The 20,537-nt window shown below is 55.5% G+C and overlaps 1 protein-coding gene across 11 annotated transcripts in view; it reads left to right on the top strand.

The window, feature by feature from the left end:
• The window catches only part of NSD1 (nuclear receptor binding SET domain protein 1), a 137,641-nt gene that overhangs the window by 100,177 nt on the left and 16,927 nt on the right, over positions 1–20,537 (top strand). For all 11 annotated transcript variants that reach the window (XM_073355106.1, XM_073355114.1, XM_073355112.1 and 8 more), the window contains 10 exons: positions 230–353; positions 618–818; positions 2,002–2,181; positions 5,418–5,574; positions 5,952–6,157; positions 7,063–7,175; positions 8,407–8,676; positions 10,090–10,206; positions 14,123–14,264; positions 15,219–15,325. In XM_073355106.1, the coding sequence (XP_073211207.1) occupies positions 230–353; positions 618–818; positions 2,002–2,181; positions 5,418–5,574; positions 5,952–6,157; positions 7,063–7,175; positions 8,407–8,676; positions 10,090–10,206; positions 14,123–14,264; positions 15,219–15,325 (1,617 nt within the window). The remainder of the gene's footprint in view (positions 1–229; positions 354–617; positions 819–2,001; positions 2,182–5,417; positions 5,575–5,951; positions 6,158–7,062; positions 7,176–8,406; positions 8,677–10,089; positions 10,207–14,122; positions 14,265–15,218; positions 15,326–20,537) is intronic.

The following is a 20,537-nucleotide window of genomic DNA, read 5'->3' as shown; positions in this document are numbered from 1 at the left end:
GCATATCCCTGCGGCAGTGGGGTGGGAGCTGGGTGGCTGGGAACGACGTGGGGCGTATTTAAGCCATTGCTTCACAGCAGGGACTCAGGGGGAGGTAGTGGTGCTGGTGTGAAGGGATTTCCATAGGGTGTCCTTGCGGCAGGCTCAGCCAGCCTGCCAGCTGCATTCCTTGTGTGTATCCAGCCAGGGGTTTGTCCCAGCAGTAACGCCGTGTTCCCTCCCCACACAGATCTGTGAGAAGCCGGGGGAGTTGTTGCTGTGTGAAGCGCAGTGCTGTGGTGCTTTCCATCTGCAGTGCCTCGGGCTCTCAGAAATGCCGAAGGGCAAGTTTATCTGCAATGAGTGTTCGACAGGTACGGGGCCGGGTGGGAGGGCAGGCCGCTTGCTGGGTGCTCGTGTGGGGCTGCTTTCAAGTGTGCCATTGGCAGAAGGCATGAGTTGAGCTCACTTTGCTCTTGGGACAAATGGCCAGGGCCAGAGAGCATGGAGGGGGCTGGGAAGCTGTGCAGTCCAGGCCGGGGGCTCATAAGGAGCCAGCCAGTCTGGCCGGAGGTGGTAACTTTTGCTTTGAGAGAGCTCCTTCCCTTTTGCCATGTGACCGGTGTTCTCTCCTCCAGGCGTCCACACCTGCTTTGTGTGCAAGAGCAGTGGGGAGGACGTGAGGCGGTGCTTGCTCCCCTTGTGCGGGAAGTACTACCATGAAGAGTGTGTGCAGAAGTATCCACCCACGGTCATGCAGAACAAGGGCTTTCGATGCTCACTGCACATCTGTATGACTTGTCATGCTGCTAACCCCGCGAACCTGTCTGCGTCTAAAGGTACAGAAACCCTTCTGTGCCTGCAGTTGCTGGGGCTGGTCAGGGAGAAAAGGCGGGAGCCCCTTTCTTGCATCCAAAGCAGGCGTAATTCTGGAGCACTTTGAGGTGCTTGGTGTCTCCCGCCCAGTGCCTGTTCTTCAGTCTTCCATCATGTGACATTTGCTGTGGGCTGTGTAAATCTGGTCCTCGGGGGAAGGTGCTGGACCGTGAACTTGCTGCTCTCTAGCTAGGCCATATCCACGCAGTGCCTGGGCTCTGACTCAGGTGTGAGTCGAAGACCCTGCTCTGTCCACGCACACATATCAATCAGCCTGACTCAGGACCCGGGTCCTAGGACCCTGCTGTGGCGTGGGGCTGAGCTCAAGTCCCGGTGAGACTCCGGTGCACTCGATGTCAGTTTGCAGTGTGGACACAGACCTGAGTCAGAAGGTCTGTGTGGTTCAAAATGGACACGCTAGCATGGCTGAGACCCGGGTCCAGCGATTGTACCCACAGCTTTACAGTGCAGTGTGGATGCTTAGGCTGGGCCCATCTCCCTGCTCTGGATGTGGCAACCTGGTGCCCAGGACGGCGATCCCGTTCAGCTTTGTCTCAGCTGCTCCCCGGGTCAGGCCGGGCCAAAGCTGAGGCTTGGTCCACCCTCCAGAGTTAGGTCGACGTGATGTCAGTGTCTGCACCACAGAGCTGCTCCCGCTGCAGCACGTGGCCACTACACCGATACCCTAACTCCATCTCGGCGAGAATGTCGGTTTCCCTGCTGGTAGGCTCCCTGCTGTGAAAAAGACCCCGTGCAGGTTCGGGCTGTCAGCATGATTCGGGGGGGGCTCACAGCTGTGAGCTGATGCCCACCTGACAGCTGGGGGGAGCCATCTGTGGGCCCGTGCCATGTTGCAATGCCTGGAGCCTCTGCCGCAGGCTGTGTGCAGGACGGGCTCGCTCTCCAGCCCCTCTGCCCGGGGTGCAGCACCCACCATTGGGGCATGCTGTTCTATCAGTTAATTTAAACACAGGGACCGTGTTTTTGGGAAGCTGGCGTAATTAGAGGCAAGGTGACCCTTCGCCAAGTGACCCATTTCACCCTTTGTTGTAAGCCGGAATATTGACAAAAGTAAGTTCTAGGAGCAAATTATAATGGTCACTTTCCCTCAAATGTTTACCTGTGTCCAACCTCTACCACCACCAGGTCGCTTGATGCGTTGTGTTCGGTGTCCGGTGGCATACCATGCCAATGATTTCTGTCTGGCTGCTGGGACAGTGATCCTCGCCTCCAACAGCATCATCTGCCCCGCTCACTTCTCTCCCCGGCGGGGCTGCAGAAACCATGAGCACGTCAACGTCAGCTGGTGCTTTGTCTGCTCGGAAGGTGAGACCCTCTGTATTCTGCCTAGTGCATGGTGAGCACTGCGGGCCGGGGTGCGCTCGCCCCGCGGGAGGATATGGGGCCCTGGGCTGGGTTGGGCCGCTGCGCGCTCGCTCGCTCGCCCGCCCTGCGGGGGGATACGGGGCCCTGGGCCGGGCCGCCGTGCGCTCGCTCGCCCCGCGGGGGGATACGGGGCCCTGGGCCGGGCTGGGCTGCTGCGCACGCGCTCGCTTGCCCGCCCGCCCCGCGGGGGGATATGGGGCCCTGGGCTGGGCCGCCGCGCACTCGCTCGCTTGCCCGCCTCGCGGGGGGATGCCGGGCTGGGCCGCCGCACGCTCGCTCCCCCGTATCCCCCCTCGGGGCGGGCCCCTGGGCTGGGCCGCCGCGCGCTCGCCCGCCCGCCCCGCGGAGGGATACAGGGCCCTGGGCCGGGCCGGGCCGGGCTGGGCTGCCGCGCGCTCGCTCGCCCGCCCCGCGGGGGGATGCCGGGTTGGGCTGCCGCTCGCTCGCCCGCCCTGCGGGGGGATGCCGGGCCGGGCCGCTGCGCGCTCGCCCACCCCGGGGGAGGGGGATACGGGGCCCTAGGCCGGGCTGGGCCGCCGCGCGCTCGCTTGCCTGCCCGCCCCGCGGGGGGGGATACGGGGCCCTGGGCCGGGCTGGGCCGCCACGCGCGCGCTCGCTTGCCCGCCCGCCCCGCGGGGGGGGATACGGGGCCCTGGGCCGGGCCGCTGCTCGCCCGCCCGCCCCGCGGGGGGATACGAGAGCCCGGGCTGGGCCGCTGTGTGTGCTCGCTCGCCCGCCCGCCCGCCCCGCGGGGGGATATGGGGCCCCGGGCTGGGCTGCTGTGTGCTCGCTCACTCGCCCGCCCGCCCCGCGGGGGGATACGGGGGCCCGGGCCGGGCCGCCACACGCTCGCTCGCCCCGCGGGGGGATACGGGGCCCTGTGCTGGGCCAGGCTGGGCCGCTGCGCGCTCGCTCGCCCGCCCGCCCCGCGGGGGATACGGGGCCCCGGACCGGGCCAGGCCGCCGTTCGCCCGCCCGCCCCGCGGGGGGATACGGGGCCCTGGGCCGGGCCGGGCCGCCGTTCGCCCGCCCGCCCCGCGGGGGGATACGGGGCCCTGGGCCGGGCCGGGCCGCCGTTCGCCCGCCCGCCCCGCGGGGGGATACGGGGCCCTGGGCCGGGCCGTTTGCCCGCCCGCCCCGCGGGGGGATACGGGGCCCTGGGCTGGGCAGCCGCGCGCTCGCTCGCTCGCTCACCCTGCGGGGGATGCCGGGCCGGGCCGCCGCTCGCTCGCTCACCCCGCGGGGGATGCCGGGCCGGGCCGCCGCGCGCTCGCTCGCTCGCTCACCCTGCGGGGGATGCTGGGCCGCCGCGCGCGTGCTCGCTCGCTCACCCCGCGGGGGATGCCGGGCCGGGCTGCTGCGTGCGCGCTCGCTCGCTCGCTCACCCTGCGGGGGATGCCGGGCTGGGCCACCGCTTGCTCGCTCGCTCACCCCGCGGGGGATGCCGGGCCGGGCTGCTGCGCGCTCGCTCACCCCGCGGGGGATGCCGGGCCGGGACGCCGCTCGCTCACCCCGCGGGGGATGCTGGGCCGGGCTGGGCCGCTGCGCGCTCGCTCGCTCACCCCGCGGGGGATGCTGGGCTGGGCTGGGCCGCTGCGCGCTCGCTCACCCCGCGGGGGATGCCGGGCCGGGCCGGGCCGCCGCGCGCTCGCTCGCTCACCCCGCGGGGGGATACGGGGCCCTGGGCTGGGCCACCGCGCGCCCGCCCCGCGGGGGGACACGGGGCCCTGGGCCGGGCCGGGCCGCCGCTCGCTCGCCTGCCCCGCGGGGGGATACGGGGCCCTGGGCCGGGCCGGGCCGCCGCTCGCTCGCCCCGCGGGGGATACGGGGCCCCGGGCCGGGCCGGGCCGCCGCGTGCTCGCCACGCGGGGGATGCCGGGCCTTGGGCCGGGCCACCGCGCGCTCGCCCCGCGGGGGATACGGGGCCCTGGGCCAGGGTGCGCTCGCCCCGCAGGGAATACGGGGCCCGGCCGGGGTGCCGCGCGCTCGCTCTGCGGGGGATACTGGGCCAGGCCGGGCCGGGGTGCCGCGCGCTTGCCCTGCAGGGGATACAGGGCGGGGCCTGGGCCCGGGCGCCGTGCACTCGCCCCGCAGGGGATATGGGGCCGGGGTGTCGCGCGTTTGTCCCGCGGGGTATACAGGGCCGGGCCGGGCCCTCGCTGGGGTGCCGTGCGCTCGCCCCGCGGGGGATACGGGGTGGGGCCTGGGCTGGGGTGATACCGCTCGCCCCGCGGGGGATACGGGGTGGGGCCTGGGCTGGGGTGATACCGCTCGCCCCGCGGGGGATACGGGGTGGGGCTTGCGCTGCGGAGCCAACTGTCAGCCTGCACCATGGGGTGACGTCACTTGCCCCGTGGGAGATATGGGGCGGGGCCTGTGCTGGGAAGACGTGCACTTGTCCCACGGGGAGTACGGGGCAGGGCCTGTACTAGGGTGACACCCAGTTGCCCGGTGGGAGATACAGGGTGGAGCCTGCGTGGGGGGTGCCCAAGGTAGAGACCTAATGCAGAACCAGCTACTTAGCAGGAAAATACTACTGAGGACAGATCAGCTTGGGGCCCCCATTCTCGTCCAATGTCAGGTCAAGGTGTCTGTCTTGCTCTCATCAAGCCTCATTGAATTAGGGTTGGTTTGTGTTAGAGACCGCCGTTCCACACACTGGGCAGCTGTGCTCCCAGGTCTCTGTATCCAGGCTGGGAGAAGCTGCTCAGGGCAGGAAATGAGATAATATTCTTGATGGAAGGACTTTGCCACTGGAACAGCTTCGCAGAAGAGCCTAAGTCTGTTTTCAGATGTGGTTGCACCTAGTCTTCCTGCAAACGCCTTCCTGCAGGTACCCCAGGAGATGAGACACAGCCTCAGCTGCATGTGGCCATTGCTGTCAGGCCTGAGTGAGGTGAAGGGTACAGAGCGCAAAGCCTGTAGGCTACTGTAACCCTGTTTTGAGGGACTTCAGTGGTGCGTAGGCATTGGCCTGGCCCTCTGCATGGCCCTGGCCCTCTGCATGGCCCTGTGCTGCTACTTGGCAGAGATGGAGAGATCGGGTGCCTGGGCAGATGGAACAAGCTTTGTGCAAGAGCCTTGTTCCTCTTCCCGGCAGTTTGAATCTGTCTGGGAGCCTAGGGTGCAGTGTTTCTGTGATGTGGCTCTCACTGCTGTATCACTCCTGGATGCAGGGGGCAGCCTTTTGTGCTGTGAGTCATGCCCAGCTGCTTTTCACCGCGAGTGTCTGAACATCGAGATGCCTGAGGGAAGCTGGTACTGTAACGACTGCAAAGCTGGCAAGAAACCACATTACAAGGAGGTGGTCTGGGTAAAAGTTGGGCGCTACAGGTGGGTAAAAATAAATGTGGTTCCTGTCCATGTTAAAGCCCTTCCTCGTGCAGCGCGGACTATGTGGGGGGCTCTGGAGAGTGCTGGTTTCTACTCAGGGTTATGCAGCTGGGTCTGTTTTTAATTCCACATAGGCACCTGATAGTAGAGTGCACCATTCCTCCCTGTTCTTTCCCTCTTCCAGCTGCTGCTTTTCTCTTCCCCAAGCCAAGCTTCTGCCCATTACTGCTGTTTTGTGTGAAGTACTGGAAGCCCCAGGAAAGTTCCTTTTCTCCTTCTCAGTGCCCCTACAGAATGGAAAATCGCTGTTGCCAGCTTTTAGGGGCAGTGATGTCAAAGCTTTGACCTGTTTTTCCTGTCCCTATCCCCTGTGACAGGTGGTGGCCAGCTGAGATTTGCCATCCTAGAACTATTCCTGTAAACATCCAAAAGATGAAACATGACATTGGCGAGTTTCCTGTGCTGTTTTTTGGGTCCAACGATTACCTCTGGACGCACCAGGCTCGGGTGTTTCCCTACATGGAAGGCGATGTGAGCAGCAAGGACAAGATGGGCAAGGGAGTGGATGGCATTTATAAGAAAGGTAACACTTTCCTCGTGCTCTAGGGAGGCACTAGCTGTCTGCTCTGAGATTGTTTTGGGCCAGTTCTTCTATGGTCCCATGAAGGGTGTGGAAAAACGATGGTCCTCCCATAGTCAAGGTTGAAGCAAGGCTTGCAGAGCACCTCTGGTTTATGCCTCATACCCATAAGTGAACCCACCCAGAAGATTCAGAGGTCTGAGCTTATGCCAGGGGAACAAGAGACACCCAGCTCCTGAATGCCAGTTTATTCCAGTTCTGCCACAAACTCTGTGAACTTGGCTGAACCACTGCCACTGTGCCTCAGGGCCACCATTTGTAACGTGAGAGTAATGAACATACATAAAACGTTGTTGCAAAGCAGTTTAGAATTGCTAAATACACCATACACCTAACACAACTGCTCAAGGACAAGGGAAGCCACTAACAATACATACTGTAGTCCTCCAGCCACAGGCACCCACCTTACATGACTGCAACTACTGTGTGCCCCTTTAGTCTGGCCTTTTCCAAACTACCTCTTCCCGATTGCTGCTTGTGGGTGTTCAGCGCAGCGGTGTGTTGTGCTGGAGGGGACCCTGTGATACAAGCAGTGATGGAAGGCTAGCATCTCAGGGGGCAGAGTTAATAACGCCTTCGCTCCCCAGCTCCCTCAGTGGGGCTGCTAATGCTTCCAACTTGGTTACTAGTAGCTCTCTTCAGTGACACCTCTTATGGGATGCTGTTATTCCACCTGCGGAACATCTTTCTTTTGGACAAGGTAGAAGGCCACTGGAGCGTGGCCTGTCCATTCAGAACCATGCATACAAACAACTGAGCACAAATGTGGCCATGGAGAATATTCAGGCTATTTGACTTCAACAGTAGCGCAAGGGGCTTCTTGTAACACAGCGTCTGTTTTCTTTCAGCTCTGCAGGAAGCTGCTGTGCGGTTTGAAGAGCTGAAGGCACAGAAAGAACTGAGGCAGCTGCAGGAAGACAGAAAGAATGATAAGAAGCCTCCTCCCTACAAACATATCAAGGTGAGGACATCACGTCATCACCAGCTGGTGGGCGCTAGAGGGGAGGCCTGGGTCATAAGCTCTGAGCTGTTGGTGCAGGGTATTTACAGGCACACAGAAATGCCTTTGCTGCTTGCAGTGTCCTGCACTGTGGAGCATGCCTTTGAAGGCTGATTCGCGACCCCCAGGGAGGATTGACAGGAAGGTTTTCCGCTTCCAGCAATGTCCTGAAGCACTTCATCTGTCCTCTCTGCAACCTGAATTCATATAGCAGCTGTTGTGTCACTGCTGGACATCAGTAACAGAGGTGCTCTGATTTACTGAGACATCTCTGGGCATCTTTACATCGCTACAGACCAGTCATATACAGTCACGGAAATGTCTCTCTCCCATGTGGGTTTAGCTAGTGGTGAAGGAAAAAACAGTTGTGTGCAGTTGTGTCCCAACCCACTGTTTGAGAACCAAGAAGTGGGTCTTGGGGATTCGGAGGACAGCTCTAGTTATAGGTGAGTAACCTACTGGTGTTCATTGCGGAGGGGTGGATTCAGTGGGATTGCAAGTTGGTACAAAGAACCGCAAAGGGCTTTTCTCAAGAGAGCATCTCCTTATTGCCTGCCTTTCAGAGTTCCTTGCCTTTAACCAAATCAAAGGCCCCGCTTGTGCTAAAAACAAGCCAATCTCTTCTTCATGTGATGCAGCCCTCTACCTCCTCACAGAGACGTTTTTAAAGAGCTTCCTGGCTTAACTCTGAGTTTGAGAATGGGCCTTCAGATCCCAGCCTTGTCTGGTTACTCTTGCCTTTACGCATGCAAGATAGTTGGGTGGGGAGTTAACTGCTTGTTTTCCAGTGCTCAGCAGAGTCCCTGCACCTGTCACAGATGTGCAGTCCGGGTGGTGGATGGCAAAGAACTGTTGGAGGTAACTGCTTTAAAACCAAGAGGCCAGAATGCGAAGTTGCGTTAAGGCCTGTCACTAGAGAGTGCAGAACGTGCTGTTTCACACGGAAGTTGCGTGGGGCGTGCCGCAGACTGGCAGTGGCGGCGAGAGTGGTAAAGCAGCACCTCCTGAGTGCAGTCAGAGGTTGGGGTGAATGGAGTTAGAGGGATGCCTACAAGTATATGCTTGGACCTGTGTGGCCTTCAGTCTTCGCTGTAACTGGTTTGCTCAGTGGGTGTGATGAAATGCAGCGTTGATTGTTCCTTGTCATGCTGTTGTTTCCTAGCTAGCTAACCTTGTGTGTGTGCATTCCAAGGTAAACAGACCAGTGGGCAAGGTGCAGATCTTCACAGCAGACCTGTCTGAGATACCCCGATGCAACTGCAAACACACAGATGAAAACCCCTGTGGCCTGGACTCAGAGTGCATCAATCGCATGCTGCTGTATGAGTGCCACCCCCTGGTCTGTCCCGCGGGGGGGCGCTGTCAGAACCAGTGCTTCTCCAAGAGGCAGTACCCAGAGGTGGAAATCTTCCGCACGCTGGCACGAGGCTGGGGCTTGCAAGCCAAAAGGGACATTAAGAAGGTACCCATTATGTGTCTTCATTTTACTCTGTGCTAACACTGAGCCCGTCTTAATAGACATCTTCCTGTGGTTCCATAACTTACGTGTTATCTGACCAAAGGAGCCCCTAGAGAAGAGAAATGGATGACTTTAGTTTCCTGACCTGCTTTCATCCAGGCGGCAGGGATGTTCTAGCTTCCCTGGGGAAGTGCCTTGGGATCCAATAATCCCCATGGTAGTCTAGAAGACGGTTCAGTCCATCTGCTTATATGGCCCTCAGACACTAAAGTGATGGGCACTAAGGTAGCAGTTCTTAGACTGGGTTGAGATTTCTCAGACAAGGAGCACTGAGCTTCCATTCTGGAACCTCCAGGCATTCTTCACATGGGGATCTTACTTAAAAACCCAGGTCATAATTAGCGTCTGTTGGGGAAGCCCTCAGACCGAGGGCAGTGTCTTTGGGAGAGCTGTAGTGATGGCTGAAGCTAGCATATCTGGATGCGGGGAATCCCCCTACTAGCCAAACCACTATCGTTCTAAAATCCAGAAGTCTAGATCTGCTGGTGGTCAGAGGGGTTTTCTCCATAGGAAAGAGGGTTTGTGTTAAACAACAAAGGAAAGCAGAGAACAATTAAGTTGAATAGAAGACAGACACATTGTATGTGTAAGGGCTGTTAGACTGCAGAACAGGTTAGCAAAGGCGGGGTTGGCATCTCCAGAGAGAGGAAGGCCAAACTCGGTCCCTGACCTGGCCTCGGTGGGCTGCCTTAACTGCTGATTGTTAGTGATGCAGTGTAGGTGGTTATCCCTGAAAACCTTCCATGTAACCTGTCTGTAACCACCACACAAGGAACCAGTGAAACTCAGATGCTGAAATGGGGGTGTCTTTTGGTAAAAGTGGTGCGGCATTGTACTCACTGTGTTTGGTGGCCTCTTGAACAGGTTTTACTGTGTGGGATAAATGTCAGCAGTGTTCAAACCAGATGCCTTGTGCTCTGCGATGTTGCAAAGCTTGTTGCAGGGTTGTGTTCCAGGACCCAGGCTGTGTATCAATTCTGCCAACAACTCCTGTAGTTCAGTTATGGAGCAGGTGTCAGTACAGAATTCGGTAACGCACTAAACCCAAATTCACTTTACTTTATGCTGTCCCTAAATGTTTTATTTTCAAATAGAACAGGGGGTAACGTGTGACTATATTATTAACGGTCCTATTTAGTTTACTGAATACGTTTTTTGAAATTTATGAAGCTGCTGCGGAATCTAGGTGAAATGTGCTGCAAAGTACCTGGGGTCTAGTCGTTAATGAAACGAAAGTATCCAGAGAGGAAATGGATAGCAAGCTTTGTTAGCCCAGAAGTGCCTTCCTCCCCCAAAGAGTTCTGCTTCCGTCAGTAGCAAGACCTGAGCAGCTGCCTGTTCCTTTTTCTTGGGCAGGGTGAGTTTGTTAATGAATACGTGGGAGAGCTGATTGATGAGGAGGAGTGTCGGGCACGAATCCGCTACGCACAGGAGCACGACATTACCAACTTCTATATGCTGACTTTGGACAAGGTACGTGATGGGCCTCTCTCTTGCCAGTATCTTAGACCAGTGGCTCTCAATCTTTCCAGAGTACTGTACCCCTTTCAGAAGTCTGAAATAAATAGAATGAAATTCAGTAAGGACAAATGTAAAGTACTACTCTTAGGAAGGAATAATCAATTGCATAAATGCAAAATGGGAAATGACTGCCTAGGAAGCAATATTGCAGAAAGGGATCTGGGGTTATAGTGGATCACACGGTAAATATAAGTAAACAATAGAATACTGTTGCAAAAAAAAAATAAAAGCAAACATCATTCTGGGGTGTATGAGCAGGAGTGTTGAAAGCAAGACACAAGAACTAATTCTTCCACTCTACTCAGCACTGATAAGGCCTCAGCTGGAGTATTGTGTCCAGTTCTGGGCACCACACTGTGGAGAAAGTCCAAAGAAGAGCAACAAAAATTATTAAAGGTGTAGAAAACATGCCCTATGAGGAAAGATTGAAAAAATTTGGTTTGTTTAGTCAGGAGAAGAGAAGACTGAGAGGGGACATAAGTCTTCTAGTACATAAACAATTATTATAGGGAGGAGGTGATAAATTGTTCTCCTTAACCTCGGAGGATAGGACAAGAAGCAATGGGCTTAAATTGCAGCAAGGATGGTTTAGGTTGGAGATTGGGAAAAACTTTCTGACAGGGTGGCTAAGCACTGGTACAAATTACCCCGGGAGGTTCTGGAATCTCCATCATTGGAGGTTTTCAAGAGCAGGTTAAACAAACACCTGTCAGCGGTGGTCTAGATCAGCGGCTCTCAAACTTTTAGCAACCTGAGGACCCCCATTTTTATGTAAATTTTTTTGCTAACCCCCAAGTCCCTGCTCAGCCCCAGGCCTCGCCCCACTCCCCCAAGGCCCCACCCCTGCTCAACCTCTTTCCGCCCCCTCCCCCGAGCGCTCTGTCCCCACTCCTTCTCCTCTCTCCCAGCGTCTCCTGCACCCGGTGAACAGCTGTTCCCCAGTGTGTGGGAGGCACTGGGAGGGAGGGGGAGGAGTTGATCGGCGGGGTCCGCAGACCCCCTGGAGTACCCTCGCGGACCCCAGTTTGAGAAATGCTGGTCTAGATAATACCTAGTCCTGCCTCGGTGCAGGGGATGGGACTAGATGACCTTGAGAGGTCCCTTCCAGGCCTACGATTCCATGATTCCCCAGTGCTCAGATATGATGGTCACAGGGGCCATATAGGCAGACAGGCAATAGGGTTTCTCTAAATAGGATTTCTGCTCTTAATGGCTCTCTATTCTTGGGTCCATGGTGGATCCGCTGAAAGTGTCTCAGGCCACCCCTGCTAAGATCCTGAGGCTGTCTTCTGTTCACCAGAGCATATTTCCCTTCTGGCTATGGTCAGAGAAGGAGCCTGCTAGGACTGTAACTTGCTGATTGTCAACTCACAGACCTCGCAGCACTGCTCCCCTCCCCCATTGCACCCTTTGTCTACTCTCCAGCCTCAGGTCTTGGCTTCGTGCACTGTTCGTTGGTGGCGATATCTGCCCCAACAGAGCTGTATTCTCCGGTTGTCTTTGGAGCAACTGTAGAGGTGTCCAACTGCTTCTGGACTGTCAAGTTTTCCCACACTGCACCATGAACAAAGGGCGAGAGCAGCCACATTTTGGAAGGGTGCTAGGAAGCCTGGGATGTGGGTGCTTGGACTCGGGCCCACATAATGCAGTGTAGACGCTGGAGGCCCAAATGAGTTCAAACCCTAGGTTAATAAACCTAGAGTCTGCTAACTCGAGTTCTGCTAATCCTGGGCTTACACTGCAGTGTAGACAGACCCTTAGGGCACTGTTCGGGAGCACAGGATTCCACAGCTCCAGGCCTCCCTTGATCACAGGTGTCAGAATAGTGCTCAATAGCACGCTCTGCTCTTGTTCCACTATTAGGTGCATCATTGAGCTTCTGAGACTCGTCATGACTTGAATTCAAAGCACCTGAGCACCAAGCAGAGACTTGGGTCATAGCTGTGGGCTTCTCTGCACTCTTGCTGTCTTGCCTGCTTCTCTGTCCTTCTCTTTTGCCTTTCAGAGACAGCAGAAGTATCTCAGGAGCTTTAAAGTGCAGCCATGCAGTGTCTCTCTGCACAGGCATGCCTCATGCGTGGTGTCTCAAGGCCCTCACTGAGAGACACTCGCACCTGCCTCCACGAGCAATCAGGTCCCAGAGTGAGCCCCTCAAAAGTCCTCCTGGGCTTCGACTTTTCCAGTAGTTGCACATAGCTGACCCAGAAGCCTGAAAGGCTCCTGAGTCTCAAGAAACCCAGGGTCAAGCTCCCCAGTTAGACATTGGTGTTTGACCTGGCCCATAGCAGCATGGATCCGACAGGACGGAACCCGAAGCTCTGCTTTTGTCTCATTAAAACCGGAAGCCCTTCTTTCTTTCAGTGGCATTTCAGGTCTTTCCACCCACTTTGCCGCACCAAAGTACAGTCCCAAACCCGAGGGTGGGCAGAGGTAATTGCACCACAGAAGCGCCGTGTTCATTAGCGTGATTGTTACCAGCTGAGCGCTGATCAGCCAACAGGCATTGTTGAACGCAAATGAAAACTATCACTGTGGACCACACTATCCTATCCTGCCTGTCACTCCGTCCCATAACTTGGTGTCATCTTCAGCTTGGCGCTCTTGCTAGGGCCTCACGTCGAGCCTGTGTCTAAATCTTGCTGTTTCTTTCTGCATAGTGCCTCTAAGAGATGGCCTTTCCCAGCCATCCATCCAGCTGAAACACTCATCCCAGCTCCCGTCTTCTCGATTACTGCAGCCTCCTTCTCTTTGGCTTTGATAAATGAGACCTTGCTCTGCTCGTATCTATTCAGAACACTCCTTCAAAGGTCTTTTCCTAGCCCTTGGTTTGACCATGTCACTCCTCTCTTTGCACCCTCCACTGGCTCCCCCTGCTCTAGAGCATCAAGCACAAGCTGCTTATCTTCACTTTCAAGGCCCTTCATGGCCTGTCACAACCTTCCAGTCATCTCATATTTGTTATCAAGCCATCAGTGCTCACCTCTGATTGGCCCAGGACATGAGTGTGCGCTGCCCACGTGTTAAATGTTCCAGAAAGCTCCCTTGTGCTTTCCCCTGTGCTGGCCCACATGCTTGGGAGGCGCTTCCCATTAAGATCTGCAAAGCTACCTTGTTATCCACCTGCAGATGCAGTCTCAAAAATCTCCTTTGCTGTGACAGCTATAAAAAAGTTGGCAAGAGTTAGACTGGTGGTGCGCAGAGACTGCTGCCTGTCATGTTGACCATTATTGTCTGATTGTTTACTTGTATGCCCCCGTCTGTCTGTGTTCATTTGTTGTTTCTTGTCTTATACATAGATTGGGGCAGGACCAACCATCTTGTGATTCTTTGTTTGTACAGCGCCTAACACAGCGGGGTTCAGGTCCACACCTAGGGCTCCTCGGTGCTTCAGTGATACAAATCATAAATAAGAAGATGATTATGGAGCACAAGAGAGCAGCATAGGAGTGGTGCTGGTATGCCCTGCTGCAGCATGCTGGCCCAATACAAGCCCTGGGTTTTACCCTTCTGGGGAAGGAAAAGCTGGATGTGCCAGGCAGCAGCCTCTTTCATTAGGAAGCCTCCATCTCCATTGGAGGAAGAGATGCTCGGGGGGTTGGGGAAGGGCAGTTCTCTGCATTTTGCACTTTGCCTGCAAGCTCCAGCAAAGGAGATCTGAGAGCAGAAGCTTGTTTGGATTCTGCCAGGTGTCAGAAGTGCATACGGTAAAAGGTATTGGCTGTAGGGCATTGTAAAACGCATACCCAGGCACTTAAAGCCAGCACTGAGAATACGTCGTAACACGCTTTGGGGACAGGGCAGGGCCTTTGTGGGGTGGCTCGAGCAGGAGATGTTACGTTAGAAAAGTCGCTTTTCCTTGTGATTTTAGGATCGAATCATTGATGCGGGACCGAAGGGCAATTACGCTCGATTTATGAACCATTGCTGCCAACCCAACTGTGAGACTCAGAAATGGTCCGTGAATGGTGATACGCGCGTTGGGCTCTTTGCTCTTGTCAATATCAAAGCTGGTAAGGGACCTTGTTCTGTTGCTGACCCGGAGTTCTGGTGGGCCGTCTCTGTCAGGAAAGGGGAGGGTCTGGAGCTGAGGCGGCCTGTAGGAAAGCCTCCGTACGCAAAGGGTGGAACATGTAAGCCTGGCACATACAACAGAGGGTGTATTGGGAGGGCTGATTGTGTGTTTCTGCCACCTGGCCCATGTTTTCCACCCCCACGATATCTTGTGGAGGCAAGAGCGGGACCCAGATGTGTTTCCATCTCCTGGCACATGCGCGGCGGGGGCAGGGGGCCAGGGACCTGGAGGAGGGGCCAGAACAGCTCCAACGGCACACAGCATCGGGTGGGCCGCTGGCGAGCAGGTGGGAACAGCTCTCCTTTCCCGGCCGGCTATAGCAGTTGTGCCAGCCAGCTCTGGGGTGCAGGGACCATGCAGAGGGGACACAGTGTAAGCCCCCCAGCTAGCTGGGATAGGCTGGGGGTGGGGCACTGGCACCTGGGTAGGGGGACGTCAGTGCAGAGGGAGCCAGATACTGAGGAACTCTCCTAGGAATGGCAGGAACTGTCAGGATGCCCCCCCACAGCTAGATCCAGCTCCCCCTAGCCCCCATAGAGTCTTAACAGCTCCCCTTGCTCCCTATCTCTCCACCCCCCCCCCTTCTCAGTGAGCATCTGTGCCCCTGAGCAGAGTGGCATTGTTATAATTGCCCAGGGCCCAGCAATATGATTCCTGGGTTGCCACTGGCAAGCAAACAAATGCAATGTCAAAACCTGGAATGTGGCTGGTGATGGGGTCTGCATCTAGTTGCCGATCCGTGTAGATCTACCCTAGGGGAGGGGGGAGAAGCTGGTGCCCCTCCACATTTCTGCCAGCCGTGAGTAGGCTCTGGTGTTTCTTCAGTTTAGCAGGAGAAGCTGTATGGTTTGTCACAGTCCAGATGTTGCCTACCGATTTCTTTTATTCCCAGGGACTGAGCTGACTTTCAACTACAACCTGGAATGTTTGGGGAATGGAAAGACAGTTTGCAAATGTGGTGCTCCGAATTGCAGCGGGTTCCTAGGAGTGCGGCCAAAGGTAAGACAGCCCTTCTCTGGCTTCTTTTTATTCCAAGGGCTCTCTTTGAATTGGAGTGGCTTGCTTGCTGCAGGGACACAGAAGTGCCATGATAAATGCCACTGTATTTTCAAAGTGATTGTGAAAATCCTGCTGAGGCTGAGTTGGGCAAACATGCAAGTACCTCACTTTAGGTTGCAGGAGCACAGAATCTTAGATTTTGTTAAATCAGTGTAGGAACCAAATTCCAGAGCAGAGCACCCACAAAGAGGCCTTGTCTGCACTAGGAGATTTCATAAGTATTTTTCTCCACGGGTTTAGCAATAATACATTAAAGTTTATGAGTAAATAGGAACAGAAATACTCGATACATGCAACAGGGATGAGCTAACATCGGAGGAGAAATGTTTGCTTTTGGAGCTTCCTGACTTTTGAGCACTTGATTTCGTAATCTTAATGTTGCGCTAACAGGAATTAATACTTTATTTTGAATTTTACTGTTTGCTTGAGATGGGGACTTCTTAATGAAAAACTGCAGAACCAGCTGGTGTGGCTCGCAGTCTTCACCAGCAGAGTCTGAGCCGCAGCTGTTTACTAGTTCCACATGTTTCACAAAGCGGCTTGTAAACTCTGTGCTGTGGAGTTAGTAGGCACGTACTGCAACAAAGAAACTGCCTCGTTGAGAGTTGAGTTAGATGCTGCACCACCAAAGCCTCACAAGTTTACAGGCCAGGCCCTGTGTTCTCCACAGCAAGCTGGGCCTAAATTCTGTAGGGGGATCCCGGCTTTTGTGGCCTTGTGGTGTAGCAGACTGGAAATTCTTTAGCAGCCTCATTTCAATGAAAACCACAGCTTTTCCATTAATTACGGATGAGCTGAATCGCACAGTTGTCACAGTGAGCCCCTCTGTTGTTTATTTTGATGTTAAGCTCAGTTTATTGTATGCTGATGCCACATCTTCAGTTCCTGGTGTGCCTCATCTTTTTGGTACATCATAGAAATCAGGGGAAGCTGGAGGTTTTGGTAGTTGGATGGGAGCAGCTGGTGCTTTGGGCCTGGGGGGTTGGTTTGGAGTTCTATGATAAGCACATTATGAATGTTTCTGATAAAACAATCAGCAGTGAAATAGCTAATGGTGTTTACACTTAACTTGCCATTGTTGGGATCCAGAATTAACATTTCAGTCTGATGACTGAGGTAGTTCTTCTTTGAGTGATTGCTCATGTGTATTCCACAATAGGTGTGCATGCCTGCCACGTGCACGGGTGCCGGAGGTTTTTCCCCCTAGCAGTGCCTGTAGGGGGGAGCACCCCCTCCCCGCGACCGCTGGAGTGGAGCCTGTCTGGCGCGGTATAAGGGGGACTGCACTCCCCCACTCTCAGTTCCTTCTTGCCGCCAGTGAAGGTGCGTTGGAAGTACTCTGCCCCAGCCCTGCAGCAGCTCGTCCCCAGAACTCTTCGTTTGTTCAGTAGTACCTGTAGTCAGTTAGCTAATGCAGTTAGTTTAGTTAAAGAAAAGGAGGACTTGTGGCACCTTAGAGACTAACCAATTTATTTGAGCATGAGCTTTCATGAGCTGTAGCTCACTTCATCGGATGCATGCAGTGGAAAATACAGTGGGGAGATTTATAGACACAGAGAACATGAAACAATGGGTGTTACCATACACACTGTAACGAGAGTGATCAGGTAAGGTGAGCTATTACCAGCAGGAGAGCGGGGTGTGGGGGGGACCTTTTGTAGTGATAATCAAGGTGGGCCATTTCCAGCAGTTGACAAGAATGTCTGAGGAACAGCAGGTGGTGGGGGGAAGGAATCAACATGGGGAAGTAGTTTTACTTTGTGTAATGACCCATCCGCTCCCAGCCTTTATTCAAGCTTAAGTTAATTGTATCCAGTTTGCGATTTAATTCCAGTTCAGCAATCTCTCCTTGGAGTCCCTACCAATTCACGGTCCTACCATTTGGTCTGTCCACTGCCCCCAGGGTCTTTACAAAGTGTATGGTAGTGGTAGCGGCCTACCTCAGACGCCAGGGGGTCCAAATATTCCCATATCTGGATGACTGGCTAGTCAAAGGCACCTCCCGGTCGCAGGTGAGAGATCACGTGGCGCTCCTCCTGTCCACATGTACTGCCCTGGGCCTGTTGATAAACAACGCCAAGGCCACGTTAGTTCCAGTCCAATGCATAGAGTTTATCGGGGCGCTACTGGACGCAACGTCTGCCAGGGCCTCTCTCCCACCAGACAGGTTCAAGACCCTGAAAGGGCTTATCAACTCGGTCACCAGGTTCCCAGTGACGACAGCCAGGGCTTGCCTGTAACATGTCTGCGTGCACAGACTCAGAATGAGGCCCCCTCCAGCTCTGGCTGGCCTCGCAGTTCTCCCAGGCCATAGACAGGGTGGACAAGGTCCTCACCATGCTGGACTCTGTGATCATCTCCTTACAGTGGTGGTCCGCCCCAAACAACATGCTCCGGGGGGTCCCTTTCAGGGACAGGGCCCTGTCGTTGGAGCTGTGTCAGACCTGGGTTGGGGGGTCCATGTGGGGAACTTTCAGACTCAAGGCCTGTGGTCTCTGGAGGACCTACCTCTTCATATACGTGTCAAGGAACTCAGGGCGGTGCGACTGGCGTGTATGGCGTTCCGCTCGCACCTGGAGGGCAAGGTAATCAGGGTCCTCACGGACAACACGGCCTCAATGTTCTATATCAACAGGTAAGGCGGGGCCTGATCCTCTGCCCTCTGCCATGAAGCCCTCAGTCTGTGGGACCTCTGTATAGCCCACAACATCTACTTAAAAGCCTTCCACCTGCCAGGTGCCCGGAATGTCAGGGCGGATCGCTTGAGCAGGAATTTTTCCTCTCAGCACGAGTGGTCTCTACACCTGGAAGTGGCTCACCAACTCTTCCAAAGGTGGGATACTCCCCAGGTGGACCTATTTGCGACCAGGCAGAACCGACGATGCTCCTGGTTCTGCTCCGGGGGGGCCTAGGGAGGGACGCTATCTCCGATGCCTTTACCCTGTCCTGGTCAGGCCAGCTCCTCTACACCTTTCCCCCGTTCTCTCTGATCAGCAAGGTCCTGGAGAAAATAAAGACGGACAAAGCCAGGGTCCTCCTCGTTGCCCCAGCATGGCCCAGGCAACACTGGTACGGGACCCTCTCGGGGATGGCGGTAGCTCTGCCATGGCAGTTGCTGCTCTGCCTGGACCTGCTCTCTCATGACCAGGGCCGCCTCCTCCACCCCAACCCAGCAACGCTTCACCTCACTGCGTGGCTGCTCAATGGCTAGGTGGCGAGGAAAGGACATGCTCGGAACAGGTTCAGCACGTCCTCCTCAAAAGTAGATGGCCCTCCACTCGCCGGTCCTATGTGGTGAAGTGGCCTCGGTTTTCGAGGTGGGTGCCAGGCCAGGGTGTTTCCCTGACAGCTGCCCCGATCCAGCTTATCCTTGATTACCTCCTCCACCTGAGGGCCCAGGGACTGGCACCCTCATCAGTCAGGGTACACTTGGTGGCCATATCAGCCTTTCATCCCCCGGTGCAAGGTCACGCAGTATTTTCCCATGCTATTACTGGCTGATTCCTTAAGGGTTTGGACCGTCTCTACCCATATTCCAAGCCCCTGGTTCCGCAATGGGACCTAAACCTGGTGCTGGCTTGTCTCATGGGGGCCCCGTTTGAACCACTGGCCACGTGTTTCTGGTCTCACCTCTCATGGAAGGTTTCAGAGTAGCAGCCGTGTTGGTCTGTATTCGCAAAAAGAAAAGGAGTACTTGTGGCACCTTAGAGACTAACCAATTTATTTGAGCATAAGCTTTCGTGAGCTACAGCTCACTTCATCGGATGCATTCATGGAAGGTGGCCTTCCTGGTAGCTATCACGTCAGTCAGGCGGGTCTCGGAGCTCAGGGCCCTAACCTCCGAACCGCCGTATACAGTTTTTCATAAGGACAAGGTCCAGCTCCACTCCTTCCGAAAATGATCTCCACCTACCACATGGGTCAGGACATTTTTCTGCCAGTCCTCTGCCCCAAGCTTCACACGACTAGTGAGGAACGCCGTCTCCACACGCTCAGCGTGAGGCGAGCTCTAGCTTTCTACTTCGAGCGGACCAAGCCGTTCAGAAAGTCTTTGCAACTGTTCGTTTTCTACTATTTCCACTCAGAGGCTTTCTAAGCGGATCACTTCGTGCATCCGTCCTGTTATGAGCTGACAGGTGTCCCCCCGCCACCCATTGTGAGGACACACTCGACTTGGGCGCAGGCCTCGTCGGCTGCCTTTGTGGCCCACTTCCCCATCCAGGACATTTGTAGGGCCGCCACGTGGTCTTGGGTTCACATGTTTGCCTCGCACTATGCAATTGTCTCCCAGACCAGGGATGATGCCGGGTTTGGCAGGGCGGTACTCCGTCCCGAGAACTTGTGAACTCCTACCCACCTCCAACAGATATAGCTTGGAATCACCTATTGTGGAATACACATGAGCAATCACCCGAAGAAGAAAAGACAGTTACCTTTTCCGTAACTGGTGTTCTTTGAGATGTGTTGTTCATGTCTGTTCCACACCCTGCCCTCCTTCCCCTCTGTCAGAGTTGTCTGGCAAGAAGGAACTGAGGGTGAGGGGAGTGCAGCCCCCCTTATACTGTGCCAGGTAGGCGCTGCTCCAGGGGTTGCGGGGGAGGGGGGCACTCCCCCCTACGGGTACTGCTAGGGGAAAAACTGGCACACCTATTATGGAATAGACTTGAGCAACACATAGAATCATAGAATATCAGGGTTGGAAGGGACCCCAGAAGGTCATCTAGTCCAACCCCCTGCTCAAAGCAGGACCAATTCCCAGTTAAATCATCCCAGCCAGGGCTTTGTCAAGCCTGACCTTAAAAACCTCTAAGGAAGGAGATTCTACCACCTCCCTAGGTAACGCATTCCTACATCTCGAAGAACACCAGTTACAGAAAAGGTAACGGTCTTTTCACTCCCTCAGAGGGATTGTTTCAGGCTGTCTGCAGACTCAGAAGACAGCACAGAACGTAAGAACGGCCATACTAAGTCAGACCAAAGCTCCATCTAGCCCAGTATCCTGTCTTACGATAGTTACGATAGGTGCCCCATAGGGAATGAACAGAACAGGGAATCATCAGGTGATCCATCCCCTGTCACCCATTCCCAGCTTCTGGCAAACAGAGGCTAGGGTCACCATTGCTGCCCATCCTGGCTAATGGCCATTGATGGA

The sequence above is a fragment of the Lepidochelys kempii genome, chromosome 8, assembly GCF_965140265.1.
Source record: "Lepidochelys kempii isolate rLepKem1 chromosome 8, rLepKem1.hap2, whole genome shotgun sequence".
Classification (NCBI taxonomy): domain Eukaryota; kingdom Metazoa; phylum Chordata; order Testudines; family Cheloniidae; genus Lepidochelys; species Lepidochelys kempii.
The sequence above is the reverse complement of the archived record's forward strand: the minus strand, read 5'-3'. Positions and strand labels throughout refer to the sequence as shown.